This window comes from Seriola dumerili, unplaced genomic scaffold (assembly GCF_002260705.1).
Source record: "Seriola dumerili isolate Sdu_G_001 unplaced genomic scaffold, Sdu_1.0 BDQW01001124.1, whole genome shotgun sequence".
NCBI lineage: Eukaryota > Metazoa > Chordata > Actinopteri > Carangiformes > Carangidae > Seriola > Seriola dumerili.
In genome coordinates, this window is record NW_019175379.1 from 3,457,491 (window position 1) to 3,474,463 (window position 16,973).

The following is a 16,973-nucleotide window of genomic DNA, read 5'->3' on the forward strand; positions in this document are numbered from 1 at the left end:
CATAGTATTGTAAGGCATGAAATTATTAAAAACCGTCATAGTATAGTAAGGCATAAAAATGTGATAGTATAGTAAGGCATGTAATTGTCAAGAAACGTCATAGTATAGTAAGGCATAAAAACGTCAAAAAACGTCATAGTATAGTAAGGCATAAAAATTTCAAAAAACGTCATAGTATAGTAAGGGATAAAAACGCCATAGTATTACAAGGCATGAAATTATTAAAAACCGTCATAGTATAGTAAGGCATAAAATTGTCAAAAAAAGTCACAGTATATTAAGGCATAAAAATGTCAAAAAACGACATAGTATAGTAAGGCTTAAAAACACCATACTATAGTAAGGCATAAAAATGTAAAAAAACGTCATAGTATAGTAAGGCATAAAAATTTGAAAAAACGACATAGTATAGTAAGGCATAAAAACACCATATTATAAATGAGGCATAAAAATGTCAAAAAACGTCACAGTATATTAAGGCATAAATGCCATAGTATAATAAGGCATAAAATTGTCAAAAACCGTCACAGTATAGTAAGGCATAAAAATGTCAAAAAACGACATAGTATAGTAAGGCTTAAAAACACCATACTATAGTAAGGCATAAAAATGTAAAAAAACGTCATAGTATAGTAAGGCATAAAAATTTGAAAAAACGACATAGTATAGTAAGGCATAAAAACACCATATTATAAATGAGGCATAAAAATGTCAAAAAACGTCACAGTATATTAAGGCATAAATGCCATAGTATAATAAGGCATAAAATTGTCAAAAACCGTCACAGTATAGTAAGGCATAAAAATGTCAAAAAACGACATAGTATAGTAAGGCTTAAAAACACCATACTATAGTAAGGCATAAAAATGTAAAAAAACGTCATAGTATAGTAAGGCATAAAAATTTGAAAAAACGACATAGTATAGTAAGGCATAAAAACACCATATTATAAATGAGGCATAAAAATGTCAAAAAACGTCACAGTATATTAAGGCATAAATGCCATAGTATAATAAGGCATAAAATTGTCAAAAACCGTCACAGTATAGTAAGGCATAAAAATGTCAAAAAACGACATAGTATAGTAAGGCTTAAAAACACCATACTATAGTAAGGCATAAAAATGTAAAAAAACGTCATAGTATAGTAAGGCATAAAAATTTGAAAAAACGACATAGTATAGTAAGGCATAAAAACACCATATTATAAATGAGGCATAAAAATGTCAAAAAACGTCACAGTATATTAAGGCATAAATGCCATAGTATAATAAGGCATAAAATTGTCAAAAACCGTCACAGTATAGTAAGGCATAAAAATGTCAAAAAACGACATAGTATAGTAAGGCTTAAAAACACCATACTATAGTAAGGCATAAAAATGTAAAAAAACGTCATAGTATAGTAAGGCATAAAAATTTGAAAAAACGACATAGTATAGTGAGGCATAAAAACACCATATTATAAATGAGGCATAAAAATGTCAAAAAACGTCACAGTATATTAAGGCATAAATGCCATAGTATAATAAGGCATAAAATTGTCAAAAACCGTCACAGTATAGTAAGGCATAAAAATGTCAAAAAACGACATAGTATAGTAAGGCTTAAAAACACCATACTATAGTAAGGCATAAAATTGTAAAAAAACGTCATAGTATAGTAAGGCATAAAAATTTGAAAAAACGACATAGTATAGTAAGGCATAAAAACACCATATTATAAATGAGGCATAAAAATGTCAAAAAACGTCACAGTATATTAAGGCATAAATGCCATAGTATAATAAGGCATAAAATTGTCAAAAACCGTCACAGTATAGTAAGGCATAAAAATGTCAAAAAACGACATAGTATAGTAAGGCTTAAAAACACCATACTATAGTAAGGCATAAAAATGTAAAAAAACGTCATAGTATAGTAAGGCATAAAAATTTGAAAAAACGACATAGTATAGTAAGGCATAAAAACACCATATTATAAATGAGGCATAAAAATGTCAAAAAACGTCACAGTATATTAAGGCATAAATGCCATAGTATAATAAGGCATAAAATTGTCAAAAACCGTCATAGTATAGTAAGGCATAAAAATGTCAAAAAACGACATAGTATAGTAAGGCATAAAAACGCCATAGTATAGTGAGACATAGAAAGGTAAAAAAATGCCATGGTATATTAAGGCATAAAAACGTCATAGTATAGTAAGGTATAAAAATTTCAAAAAACGTAATACTATATTAAGGCATAAAAAAGTCAAAAAACGTCATAGTATAGTAAGGGATAAAAACGCCATGGTATTACAAGGCATGAAATTATTAAAAACCGTCATAGTATAGTAAGGCATAAAATTGTCAAAAAAAGTCACAGTATATTAAGGCATAAAAATGTAAAAAAACGACATAGTATAGTAAGGCATAAAAACACCATACTATAGTAAGGCATAAAATTGTCAAAAAACGTCATAGTATAGTAAGGCATAAAAATTTGAAAAAACGACATAGTATAGTAAGGCATAAAAACACCATATTATAAATGAGGCATAAAAATGTCAAAAAACGTCACAGTATATTAAGGCATAAATGCCATAGTATAATAAGGCATAAAATTGTCAAAAACCGTCATACTATAGGAAGGCATAAAAATGTCAAAAAACGTCATAGTATAATGAGGCATAAAAACGTCATAGTATATTAGGGCATAAAAAATGCCATAGTATAGTAAAGCATAAAAATGTCAAAAAACGTCATAGTATAGTAAGGCATAAAAATTTGAAAAAACGACATAGTATAGTGAGGCATAAAAACACCATATTATAAATGAGGCATAAAAATATCAAAAAACGTCACAGTATATTAAGGCATAAATGCCATAGTATAATAAGGCATAAAATTGTCAAAAACCGTCATGGTATAGTAAGGCATAAAAAGTCAAAAAACGTCATAGTATAGTAAGGTATGAATATTTCAAAAAACCTAATACTTTATTAAGGCATAAAAAAGCCAAAAAACGTCATAGTATAGTAAGGGATAAAAACGCCATAGTATTGTAAGGCATGAAATTATTAAAAACCGTCATAGTATAGTAAGGCATAAAAATGTCAAAAAACGCCATAGTATAGTAAGGCATAAAAACACCATACTATAGTAAGGCATAAAAATGTCAAAAAACGACATAGTATAGTAAGGCATAAAAACGCCATAGTATAGTGAGACATAGAAAGGTAAAAAAATGCCATGGTATATTAAGGCATAAAAACGTCATAGTATAGTAAGGTATAAAAATTTCAAAAAACGTAATACTATATTAAGGCATAAAAAAGTCAAAAAACGTCATAGTATAGTAAGGGATAAAAACGCCATAGTATTACAAGGCATGAAATTATTAAAAACCGTCATAGTATAGTAAGGCATAAAATTGTCAAAAAAAGTCACAGTATATTAAGGCATAAAAATGTCAAAAAACGACATAGTATAGTAAGGCATAAAAACACCATACTATAGTAAGGCATAAAAATGTAAAAAACGTCATAGTATAGTAAGGCATAAAAATTTGAAAAAACGACATAGTATAGTAAGGCATAAAAACACCATATTATAAATGAGGCATAAAAATGTCAAAAAACGTCACAGTATATTAAGGCATAAAAATGTCAAAAAACGTCATAGTATATAGTAAGGCATAAAAACACCATACTATAGTAAGGCATAAAAATGTAAAAAACGTCATAGTATAGTAAGGCATAAAAATTTGAAAAAACGACATAGTATAATAAGGCATAAAAACACCATATTATAAATGAGGCATAAAAATGTCAAAAAACGTCATAGTATAGTAAGGCATAAATGCCATAGTATAGTAAGGCATAAAAATTTGAAAAAAAGACACAGTATAGTAAGGCATAAAAACACCATACTATAGTAAGGCATAAAAATGTCAAAAAATGTCATAGTATAATGAGGCATAAAAACGTCATAGTATATTAAGGCATAAAACTGTCAAAGAACGTCATAGTATATTAAGGCATAAAAAAGTCAAAAAACGTCATAGTATAGTAAGGTATAAAAACGGCATAGTATAGTGAGACATAAAAAGGTAAAAAAATGCCAAGGTATATTAAGGCATAAAAACACCATAGTATAGTAAGGAATGATATTATCAAAAAACGTCATAGTATATTAAGGCATAAAAAAGTCAAAAAACGTCATAGTATAGTAAGGGATAAAAACGCCATAGTATTATTAGGCATGAAATTATTAAAAACCGTCATAGTATAGTAAGGCATGAAAATGTCAAAAAACGACATAGTATAGTAAGGCATAGAAACACCATAGTATAGTGAGACATAAAAAGGCAAAAAAATGCCATGGTATATTAAGGCATAAAAACGCCATTGTATAGTAAGGCATAAAATTATCAAAAAAAGTCACAGTACATTAACGAATAAAACTGTCAAAAAACGTCATAGTATAATAAGGCATGAAAACACCATAGTATAGTAAGGCATAAAAATTTCAAAAAACGACATAGTATAGTAAATTATAAAAACACCATACTATAAATAAGGCATAAAAATGTCAAAAAACGTCACAGTATATTAAGGCATAAACGCCATAGTATAATAAGGCATAAAATTGTCAAAAACCGTCATAGTATAGTAAGGCATGAAAATGTCAAAAAACGACATGGTATATTAAGGCATAAAAACGCCATAGTATAGTGAGACATAAAAAGGTAAAAAAATGCCATGGTATATTAAGGCATAAAAACGCCATTGTATAGTAAGGAATGATATTATCAAAAAAAGTCACAGTATATTAGACCTAAAAAGGTAAAAAAATGCCATGGTATATTAAGGCATAAAAACGCCATTGTATAGTAAGGAATGATATTATCAAAAAAAGTCACAGTATATTAAGGAATAAAACTGTCAAAAAACCTAATACTATAATAAGGCATAAAAACGCCATAGTATAGTAAGGCATAAAATTGTCAAAAAACGACATAGTATATTAAGGCATAAAAAAGTCAAAAAACGTCATAGTATAGTAAGGGATAAAAACGCCATAGTATTGTAAGGCATGAAATTATTAAAAACCGTCATAGTATAGTAAGGCATGAAAATGTCAAAAAACGACATAGTATAGTAAGGTATAAAAACGGCATAGTATAGTGAGACATAAAAAGGTAAAAAAATGCCAAGGTATATTAAGGCATAAAAACACCATAGTATAGTAAGGAATGATATTATCAAAAAACGTCATAGTATATTAAGGCATAAAAAAGTCAAAAAACGTCATAGTATAGTAAGGGATAAAAACGCCATAGTATTATTAGGCATGAAATTATTAAAAACCGTCATAGTATAGTAAGGCATGAAAATGTCAAAAAACGACATAGTATAGTAAGGCATAGAAACACCATAGTATAGTGAGACATAAAAAGGCAAAAAAATGCCATGGTATATTAAGGCATAAAAACGTCATAGTATAGTAAGGCATAAAATTATCAAAAAAAGTCACAGTATATTAAGGAATAAAACTGTCAAAAAACGTTGTAGTATAATAAGGCATAAAAACACCATACTATAGTAAGGCATAAACATGTCAAAAAATGTCATAGTATAGTAAGGCATAAAAATTTCAAAAAACGACATAGTATAGTAAGGCATAAAAACACCATATTATAAATGAGGCATAAAAATGTCAAAAAATGTCATAGTATATTAAGGCATAAATGCCATAGTATAGTAATGCATAAAAATTTGAAAAAACGACATAGTATAGTAAGGCATAAAAACACCATACTATAGTAAGGCATAAAAATGTCAAAAAACGTCATAGTATAATGAGGCATAAAAACGTCATAGTATATTAGGGCATAAAAAATGCCATAGTATAGTAAAGCATAAAAATGTCAAAAAACGTCATAGTATAGTAAGGCATAAAAATTATCAAAAAACATCATAGTATATTAAGGCATAAACGCCATAGTATATTAAGGCATAAAACTGTCAAAAAACGTCATAGTATATTAAGGCATAAAAAGTCAAAAAACGTCATAGTATAGTAAGGTATAAAAATTTCAAAAAACGTCATACTATATTAAGGCATAAAAAAGTCAAAAAACGTCATAGTATAGTAAGGTATAAAAACGCCATAGTATTGTAAGGCATGAAATTATTAAAAACCGTCATAGTATAGTAAGGCATAAAAAGGGTCAAAAAACACCATAGTATAGTAAGGCATAAAAATGTCAAAAAACGTCATAGTATAATGAGGCATAAAAACGTCATAGTATATTAGGGCATAAAAAATGCCATAGTATAGTAAAGCATAAAAATGTCGAAAAACGTCATAGTATATTAAGGCATAAAAAAGTCAAAAAACGTCATAGTATAGTAAGGGATAAAAACGCCATAGTATTACAAGGCATGAAATTATTAAAAACCGTCATAGTATAGTAAGGCATGAAAATGTCAAAAAATGGCATGGTATATTAAGGCATAAAAACGCCATTGTATAGTAAGGCATAAAATTATCAAAAAAAGTCACAGTACATTAACGAATAAAACTGTCAAAAAACGTCATAGTATAATAAGGCATGAAAACACCATAGTATAGTAAGGCATAAAAATTTCAAAAAACGACATAGTATAGTAAATTATAAAAACACCATATTATAAATAAGGCATAAAAATGTCAAAAAACATCATAGTATATTAAGGCATAAATGCCATAGTATAGTAATGCATAAAATTATCAAAAAAAGTCACAGTATATTAAGGCATAAAAATGTCAAAAAATGTCATAGTATATTAAGGCATAAAAACGCCATAGTATAGTAAGGCATAAAATTATCAAAAAAAGTCACAGTATATTAAGGCATAAAAATGTCAAAAAACGACATAGTATAGTAAGGCATAAAAACACCATACTATAGTAAGGCATAAAAAATGCCATAGTATAGTAAGGCATAAAATTATCAAAAAAAGTCACAGTATATTAAGGCATAAAAATGTCAAAAAACGTCATAGTATAGTAAGGCATAAAAATTATCAAAAAACATCATAGTATATTAAGGCATAAACGCCATAGTATATTAAGGCATAAAAAGTCAAAAAACGTCATACTATAGTAAGGTATAAAAATTTCAAAAAACGTCATACTATATTAAGGCATAAAAAAGTCAAAAAACGTCATAGTATAGTAAGGCATGAAAATGTCAAAAAACGTCATAGTATAGTAAGGCATGAAATTATTAAAAACCGTCATAGTATAGTAAGGCATAAAATTGTCAAAAAACGTCATAGTATAGTAAGGCATAAAGATGTAAAAAAAAAAAAAAAAGCCATATTATATATATTAAGGCATAAAAGTCAAAAAAACGTCACAGTATAATAAGGTATAAAAACGTCACAGTATAGTGAGACATAAAAAGGTCAAAAAATGCCATAGTATATTGAGGCATATAAACGCCATAGTATAGTAAGGAATAAAATTATCAAAAAACGTCATACTATATTAAGGCATAAAAATTTCAAAAAACGACATAGTATAATAAGGCATAAAAACATCATAGTATAGTAAGGCATGAAAACACCATAGTATAGTGAGGCNAAAAGTCAAAAAAACGTCACAGTATAATAAGGTATAAAAACGTCACAGTATAGTGAGACATAAAAAGGTCAAAAAATGCCATAGTATATTGAGGCATATAAACGCCATAGTATAGTAAGGAATAAAATTATCAAAAAACGTCATACTATATTAAGGCATAAAAATTTCAAAAAACGACATAGTATAATAAGGCATAAAAACATCATAGTATAGTAAGGCATGAAAACACCATAGTATAGTGAGGCATAAAAATTACAATAAACGCCATAGTATAGTAAGGCATAAAAACGGCATACTGTGGTGAGGAATAAAAGGTAGACATTAGGTAGACATTCCATACATGTACATATATTTCATTTTCGTATGGGTATTCCTGAATGTAAATAAGATCTATATGGTAATAAACCAGTTGGTTAACGGCATTAAAAAGCCAATCTCTTATTTTGGAGGGGTTGCGGGGTTGTTGCGTCCCTACCACTGTTGAGACCAAACCTACGCACTTGGCTGTAACAACATTTTGTTTACAAATTGGCAGCGATACTGAGTACGATTTTCCACCACTGTAGCCGAAGTCCAGCATCTACAAGATAACACTAAATTGTGAATAGACTTCTTTTTTTTATTTTCTTTGAATACTCGAGAGTACAAGCCAACAAATAAGAAGTCAAGCCCTGGTTTGAGATCTGGATCTGAGTGTGAACACAAAAAATGTGGTGGAATTTACAAGTGATACTGAAGCGGAAGACTTGGTGTCAGAGTTTACATCTCGTGTCACAGCATTTTGGGTTGTTCATCTCAGGAGAAATGGCAGGAGTACAACTGAAACGTCAACTGTAAGATGGTGATGTTGTGTTTGAGTGTTACAGTAAATAGTATATAATGCAGCAGCCTCTTTTTGAACCTCTTGACATCTCTTTGACTGTGGATGTGCTCTTGACTTCTTTAATCTTAGGCATAAGTGGAGGTCGAAAGTGTTCTGAAAACTATTTCCACACCTGAGAGGTGAGGTTATGCACAAAAAAAAAAAAAAATTTCCAGATGCATTAGTTATCCTACCCATTTAGTACTTCTTATATACTTATACTTCTTATATGTACAAATTCTCTCTGAGGAATGCTAATTACACGCTGCAATGGAGGAAATAAAAAGATGAAACCATGACTACTGCTTTTTGTTATCATACCAACCTGATTAGCCTTCGCGTTCTCACATACAAACGTCTCGTAATTGGTGGCAAATGTTGGAGCGTTGTCATTGACGTCCAGCACTCTGATGTAAACAGGCACGCGGCTGAACAGTCGCGGGTTGTCTAGGAAACACAAAGATAGATACACTGAATTTCCACTAATAATTATTTCTTTATATAATTTTACCATAATACATGTACAGTGTGTGTGGGTGTGGCTTTTGCCTTTGTTCTGAAGCAATTAAATGATATCTGACATGAAAAAGAAAATGTTAAATTACTATATATAGATATGTATAGTAAAGATCTCAAAGGAATCAAATTAAGGTCTTAATTAGTCTCTGCGTGTACACAATGTAATTTCCTTTGCCTGACACATCTGTATGACACTTGATTACTCAGATTTCATTTTGGGGATTCATTAAAACAAATCAAGGCGACCAAAAGCCTTTATTCAAATTCATTAATTCATTATTTCATTATTCAGCATGAATAAATAAAGGACAGGTAAAAACCTGTGTTATAATGACTCACATTATACATTTACTGTAGTGTATTTCCAAAGCACAAGAACAACAAAGTGATGTTATGCTCCAAGTTTCCTCTTTCTTTCTTTTTTTTTGCTGTTAAGCTACTGTTAATGAGACTCGTCATTTTCTGCAAATGTTTCACAGCCAACAAAAAAAGTGAGGGACTGTAGTCTTTGAGCCTCTAGAAGGCTTTTAATGTGAAACTTCCCTGAAGGAAGTGTTGACAGAAGCTTTACACCTAATGTTTGTTATGAGAGAAGGATTTGGTCTGACTGTAGTTTTACAGATGAAATTGATCCTTTAAAAATGGAAATTATTAGAGAAAATTAGAGAGAAAGTAAATTGGAAAACAACAAAAAAGTTTGGTGCAATATAAAAAAATGTACTTTTCAAACTAGGAAAATTTGGAGCAAATGCAAGTTTCTAATATGAGCTTTAGAAGTTTTCAATAGGCCTGGTTCCTTCTCCAGTTAAAAATAAAAAGGGGCTGCTGCCACTTTTTGAGAGTGTGAATGTACTCAGGGAACAAACACCAGCTACCAGCCAAAACTGGGTGAACTGGAAGTGTCTGCTTCTAATACTCTACAAGCCGCACAACACCACACAACATTCAGAGGTTAGTATCTATTCCAAAAATCCAATTTGGCTGGCAGAGTAAGAGGAGGTGGGTGAGTGGATATGTGTGCTTTCCATCCTGCTGGACTTACTGAACTCTGTGGCGATGACGGAGATGTTGTGCCAGGCGTTCTCTTCTCTGTCAAGCTCCCTGAGGATGAACACTGACCCGTTGCCTGCATGGACGTTGAACACTCTGTCCATGTCTGTGCGCCGATCAATAGAGTACCTGCACAAAACACACACACACACACACAAACACACACACACACACACACACACACACACAGGGATTCACTTCTAAACTTGTGCACTGAGGCTGTGTGGAAGTGTGTTGTGTTCCCTGGGTGAGGGGTACAGGGTACAGTCGCATTTACAGTTTCTCAGGTGTGAACCTGAGAGGAAATGGTCACATTTACTGCCATGTCTCGGTTGACATTCTGTGTGGTTAGAGGGGTTCCAGCAGGCAGGGGGTACTCAAAACAAGCATGATGGATTTGTCTGCACTCTGCCATTATTTCCTTTCTTTGTTATTCATCCCACTCAAGAATGCATTAAGAAAAGGGTGAATTTTAGTATCAGTCCAATAGGTTATTGTATCCAGGCAGCGGTTTGCCTTCAGAAGAAACGATGGCTTCGTCAAATAGAACAGAATTGGTTTTCACCTGCGCAGACGAGCTGAACTACAGAGTTAATGAACAGCCTCTAAACACTGTGTACAGAGTCAGTTTCCACAAATCACAAAAAAACTGATTTTCTCAATTACCCTTTGGTTTTATAAACCATAGAGATATTTTCAGGTTTAATATGTTACAATTACAATTAGGAAAAACTGAAAAATGTTGTATGTAATATGTAAACATGTTACAAATTTAATACCCATTGTAACAGAAACAATGTCCTTTTAACTGTGGATAATTCTCACAGGTTTCTTGAGGACAAGTTGCTTTTGAGCCACTGAAACCTGGGCGCTGGCGTCTCTCCTTTTACAGATTTTCTCAACTGCTTTGGCTCAACCCTCGAGTGAAAATCACCATTTTCAAAACACAGTGAAATTCTCAAAATTAACAGCCCATTGTCTCCCAAAGAATTTCACACAGAATTTAAATGTATAAGTGGCAAAGCTGAGCCAGCGATGCGTCGAGCTAGATCAACATGGCTGATCAAAATGGATTCCGTCGCTTTTCTATTTCGACTTAAGCATATCCCCCCGTGTAAATTGTCACGTGTAAAACATTGGAGCCAACTGCGACAACCTTATAAATGTAAAGGTTTAATATTTCCAGTAATCTGGTGGAACAGTAATGCCACAAGAATTAATATCAAGGGGCACAAAACCCAATCTACAAGACCTTAAACAATGTGATTTGGGTGAACTGACCCTTTAACATATATTGCATACAGTCCTCTCTGGCACCAACAGTCTGTCCTTTGGTGATGACACATTTATGTAAGTGTTCGCAGTCACACACACACACACGAGCCAACAGGTTATCCAGTCGTGTTGTTTTTCTCTGCTTCCCAGACTACTGCGATACATCAGTGTGATTAATGGAGTAGCAGGCATCAGGAGGGTCAGCGTAAGAGGAAGGAGACCCCCGAGGGGAGACTATGAACCGGGGCTCTCAATGCACCATCGCACCGCTGTCCTCTCTCCGCAGATCCACCCCCCATCCCCAACCCCCTCAGCCCCTCCCCGCCGCTTCTCCTGCATCAACCATTTTAGTGTCTTTATCTAAACATTCCCTCCTCGTCTCTGCCCGCCCCTCTCCTCCACTCCTACCACCTAGCCCGCACCGACAGTAACTCTAACCTCGTTAAATCTCCGTCGGCCGTGGGCTTTACTAATTGCTTTTCTAATATTCCCAATAATTCAGCTGGCTGGGCCCTAACCCTTCCCCTGATTAATGACAGAGAGATAACAGCGCACCTCGTCCTGACCGGGCATCCAAAGTGCTGCTCTCAGCAGGCAGGCAGCTGGCTGGATGGGAGGCCAGGCGGAAGGACACGGAGGGTTACAGAAATGTTAGTGATCAGCGTGTTGGGACATATTTCCTCTTTCCTCTCTACAGAAGCTACATGACCGGCTGGCTCACCACAGTATTTTCATAAGGCATGCTCTGAGAACAAGAGTCACTGGGTGTCCAGTATTTCGGGATGTGCAGGTGAAAAGGTATGTAGTTCCACCTGGGCTAAACTTAGAGGAAAGTTTTTTAAAGATGTCTAAGTTACATGGAACTGTTGGTTCAACACCAGTTACATTTTATTTTAGCACCAAACCTTTATGACCGATATATATCCGTCATATAAATGAATTGTTTATCCTAAAAGATTCTTTTCTCCAACCAAGTTCAGCAAACAACAAAAACTGAAAAGTTTAAAATCATTTTTCAAACAAAAATGGGTCATATTGATTCAATTTTATCAAAAATATATACTCTGATTGATCGATTTATTGTCGCGGGAGTTCTTCATTTCAATGCAAAGTAGGTCCTAACTACACCATGAAATATCATCTGTTGAAAAGCAGTTATATAGAACCTAGATGACTAAAAAACTCAGTTTACAAAACAATGCTCAAGGTCATTTTAGTACCTCTCCAGGAACTTTTGATCTTATCAGCAAATGATCTTCATCAGCAGGTAGAATTTGCCATTTGTTGATGTTCAAATTTCAGTTTTTTCATGGCATTTTCTCAAAGGACTTTCTGTCCGTGTTGGCCCACATGGACAACTGTTGAACCGATCATTGATCAAGCTCCAGAATAGTTACTAAATGGATGTTGAGGTGAAACTGTTGTTAGCAAAGTTAAGAATACAATCAAATTCAGCCCAGTTCAGCCTCTAGTTATCAGAACCAGGCTTCTGTCTGTGTGTGAGTTGGTATTTTTAAACTGGAGGATAGATGATATTTCCAATGAATATTCAGTCTATAGCTTGTTCATTTTCATGCCAAACTATTAAAAGGTTTTTAGTGTTTATTTCCTGAGTTCGCCCCTCGGTAAGCTGCAGACTGGAAACAGCATTTAGAGAATTGCGGCATTAAAAGGCTTTATTGAAAGGAGGACTAATAAAATTCTAATAAAAGAGTTGGCAGCTTTTTAAAACAGCGTGACCCATCATGCCTACAGCGGGAAAACTGTGGGATTGACTAGTGAGTTGAAAAGAAATGACATGTTTGAATGTGTGAAAGGAGAACAAAACCTTTTTTATCCAACAATTTCAAATTTCACCACCTTGAAAATCAGGCGTTAACTTCCTCACACATCGCATCCCTTTGACGATCTAACATCTGACGTAAAACAGTTCATTATGACCCTGATGTATCAGCTAAACCTTTATGTTCGAGCGTGGTGCCTATGTGCATATGTGCATGTTCATCCTCGCCGACGGAGGAACTTGTGTGTATGCATCCAGGCCTGAACGGTGCGCGTGTGTGGTGGGCCAGCCATGCGAGCTAATAAAGATAACCGTCTCTGTGACTTCCTCATGCCAGGCAGCCCTCAGGCTTCCCGGCGCTCCTCCTTCTCCACTGCGCGGCTCTAAATGCCACGGGGTAGCTACCTGCTTGATGATGGGCGATAAAAGAGAATGATATCATATTTGACACCTGCAATAAAGTGGTGGAACTTCAACCTTGAGAGCCAGCTCCCTTAGTGCATCATAAAAATGAAAAAGTCTTTGAGACAGAGTCGAAGGCGCAGCCTCACACCTCACTGCCATGACTCCCATTTAATAGAATACTTGGGTAATTTTGTATCCCAATGAACTGGGTTGTGTAAGTGAACTTTTGTCACATTTCAGTATTTAGTAGCATTTTGTCTAATATAATGATGTGTCTCTCTTCCAAGGCTTCATAATGCATCATAATGCATATGGTCCATTTACTGCCTCCAGAGCTTTTAACCATATTTCACATCAAAGTTTCGTTGAAATAATTCACTTACTGGAAGTTCCTGCATGGCATGAATATGGAAAGTTAAGATACATAACTGTTGTACATAAGTATTACTACTCTTAGAACGCTCATACACAATATTTTTTGCATATTCTAGATACCGTACAGTTATTAGTTTTTAATTGATTTTTCCGAGCTAGTAAGTGGAATTTGACTCATTCTTTTTTGGAGCAACTAACAGGAATGAATGGAGGGTAGGTTGCTAAAAGGTTCGCTGAAAAGTGAAGAATATATGACTTTTTGGACTAAAACATTCAGAAGTGGAATTGGTGGTATTTCAGTACCTGACGAGACTTTTTTTGTCGTCAGGATCCATCGCGCTGACGGAGCCGATGACGGTGTTCCTGGCTGCGTCCTCTTTGACCTCCATCACGTAGCTGGCGCGCTCGAACACCGGCGGCTCGTCCATGTCCTCCACGATGATCTTGATGGTGGCCTCGTCCCTGAACGGGCCCATGGAGAAGAAGCGAGGGTTGATGTGGACGTTCTCCACCTGAACGCGGAGACTGTACTGGCGCTTCCTCTCAAAGTCCAGAGGCTGCGAAACAGAGAGAGGATGTTTGACATACTGTAACTTTACAGGCTTCTTTGTTTTCTCCTGTGATGTTTTGTTAGTTTTTGCTTTAATCATAGTGTTTGTCCTTTAATATTTACTTTTAAACATTCATTTGTATGCGGCAGCACGTTCAGCTGTTGATTTTCGGGAAAACTAATCTCCATTCATGGCATCCCGCCACATTTAACTTCAGGTCAGATTGGGATTTCATTCATTAAACTGACAATCTTTTTCCAGAGCATCTTCTAATGAGCGCCTGTGACGGGGCTCAGTGTCTTGTTCAAGGTGGACACACATGAGCAGATGCACATGATCAGACCTGTGCTCTTGTGGGCATGGAAAGGCCGCTCTCTAACTGCCAGCACAGCCTGAATAATGTGACTGATGTGGCATTTCGGTGGAATATAACAAGAACACGGCCTGGTTCATTTACAAAGAACAAGACTCGTTGGCATTTTAAGACAAGAAATCTGATTGGTTGGTGTTTTAACAATATAGCATATAAACTTTATGTTTCTAGTGCAGTTTAATATAGAAGATATACAGGTTTTGTTTCTTCTTCTTTATGCAGACAAATACTTGCCACACTTTCAATCAACTCATTTGATGTTTGTGCTTTTCAGCTTGATTTCCTGATCCCTTCCACACTCTATGAAACAATAAATCAAAGTTGTCTCTCCATGTTTGCTGGGCGACATCTGTTCATTTCAGTGTTTTTTTTTTTCTTTTCTTTTCTTTTTTGTTAAATGAAGAGATCAGTACTGCAGATTAGTCTTACACGCAACAGAGACAATATTGCTGTTCGGTGTGGTGTTTCATTACCTCTGCCAAGGAGGTTGTGTTTTTACCCGTGTGTGTTTATTCGTCAGCAGTATTACACAGAAAGTAACGAACCGATTTGCGCCGAACTTGGCGGAGGGATGGGGCACAGGCCAGGGACAAACCCATTACATTTTGGGCCAGATCAAGATCATTAACTATTATTTTTGCTATGAAATTTTTTTCTCTGAAATCTGTTGTATGATGTTTGACATTGGCCTTGGCGGCACTCTGAGTGCTTTTCTAGTCTGACTATGAAGGAAAATACAAATTGTAGTGCAGGGAAAAATATCTCTTATTTTCATTTGTGAGGTTGTATCATCATTGTGCACATTTTTAGTTTTCATCTTTTAATAATTATAATTAGGAAAAGATTACTGAAGAACTGAAACACAGATTAAAATAATATCTCAAATGGTGTTCTGTTGAAGGACACGTACACCACTTCTATGTTTATATTTTAACTATTCTGTTCACATTGAAAGGATGATAGTGATAAAGCATCTTGAACTTACTAACGCTGGTATTGTACACACACGTTTAATGTTCTGTTGGTGTACAGGCTTTCATTTTATCCATTTGTTTGCCTAAAAGGAAGCAGCTTTGTTGCCCTTTATGTATGTTCCCCCTCCTATAATTTATGGACAGTGCAAGATGATTAGTAGCCTGATTCCTGCATGACTGCTGAAGTTTTCTGTCGTTGCACATTTTAGCGGTCTGTTTTTACTTTTATGTTCCCTTTCTGAACTGTTTTTTAAGTTGTAGCCACTGAAGGTATCCGCCTATTGATGGAAATAATTGGAGAGCGGTGTATTTTAATGACTGTGCGCCCCGTGCTGAGCAGGAGCAGCCAGATCAGAGCGAGCCTACTGTACATATGAAAGGACGGCGGGTCCGTGATCGTTGGAAACAGCCCATGAAAGCTTGAAGGATCCAGATGGAACAAACCATTTTCTGAAGCCATGAATAATAACATAATATGAGTCATTGATTTCTGCTGTTACCTGTTAAGGCAAGGGGGGGGGGTGTGTGCACGTCAACGGGAGGAATATGTTTCTTTGCAGGGCCGGTGCGTGCGGAGATGGGACACACTCCCACTTGACAAGCCCATTTAATTAGAAGGTTCAGAATTAGGGCATACTCCCTCCCTACACACACTCTGCCCACACACCGCATCCACTACAGCACCTCCACGGCTACAAAAGGCAATTATGTCATCTTCCACTTAATGATGGCATGATGGAAGCGATCGATCTAAGGCTGCAGAGAGGGCGCTTGATAAGGCAACTGCCAGATTCTGTTGAATACATCAGAAACACACCGCAGCACACCGCTGAATGCTGCGATCCATACTGAGCATCAATATTTCTGCTTTGGTCTCAGCTGAGAGGAAGAATGAATCTCACTCAAAACACATGTAGTGGAAGTGTGAGCAAGTGTAAGTTGAAATCTAATAACTCTACTGTCCATCTTCTGGCTGTCTCAGAGTATGGAAATAAAAAAAAAAAGTTTTCGAATCGAATGCAGCTCAGGTGTTGCACCCTTTTTTTGTCATAGTGTGAAGTGTGAGTTGATTTGTTTTTGTCAGTATGAGGAGTGTGAGTAGATTTGTTTTGAGGGAGTAAAATTAAGTCGAGGGTCCTTGAACAGCAACGGTAAGCAAAACCATTACTGAAACTATGTGAACATTACTCC

At 34.8% G+C, this 16,973-nt stretch overlaps 1 protein-coding gene across 1 annotated transcript in view; it reads right to left on the bottom strand.

The window, feature by feature from the left end:
• The window catches only part of cdh6 (cadherin 6), a 66,092-nt gene that overhangs the window by 8,569 nt on the left and 40,550 nt on the right, over window positions 1–16,973 (bottom strand). Inside the window, exons 7-9 of the mRNA XM_022767216.1 lie at window positions 14,188–14,441; window positions 10,039–10,175; window positions 8,803–8,924 (exon numbers count right to left, since the gene is read on the bottom strand). Of these exons, the coding sequence (XP_022622937.1) occupies window positions 8,803–8,924; window positions 10,039–10,175; window positions 14,188–14,441 (513 nt within the window). The remainder of the gene's footprint in view (window positions 1–8,802; window positions 8,925–10,038; window positions 10,176–14,187; window positions 14,442–16,973) is intronic.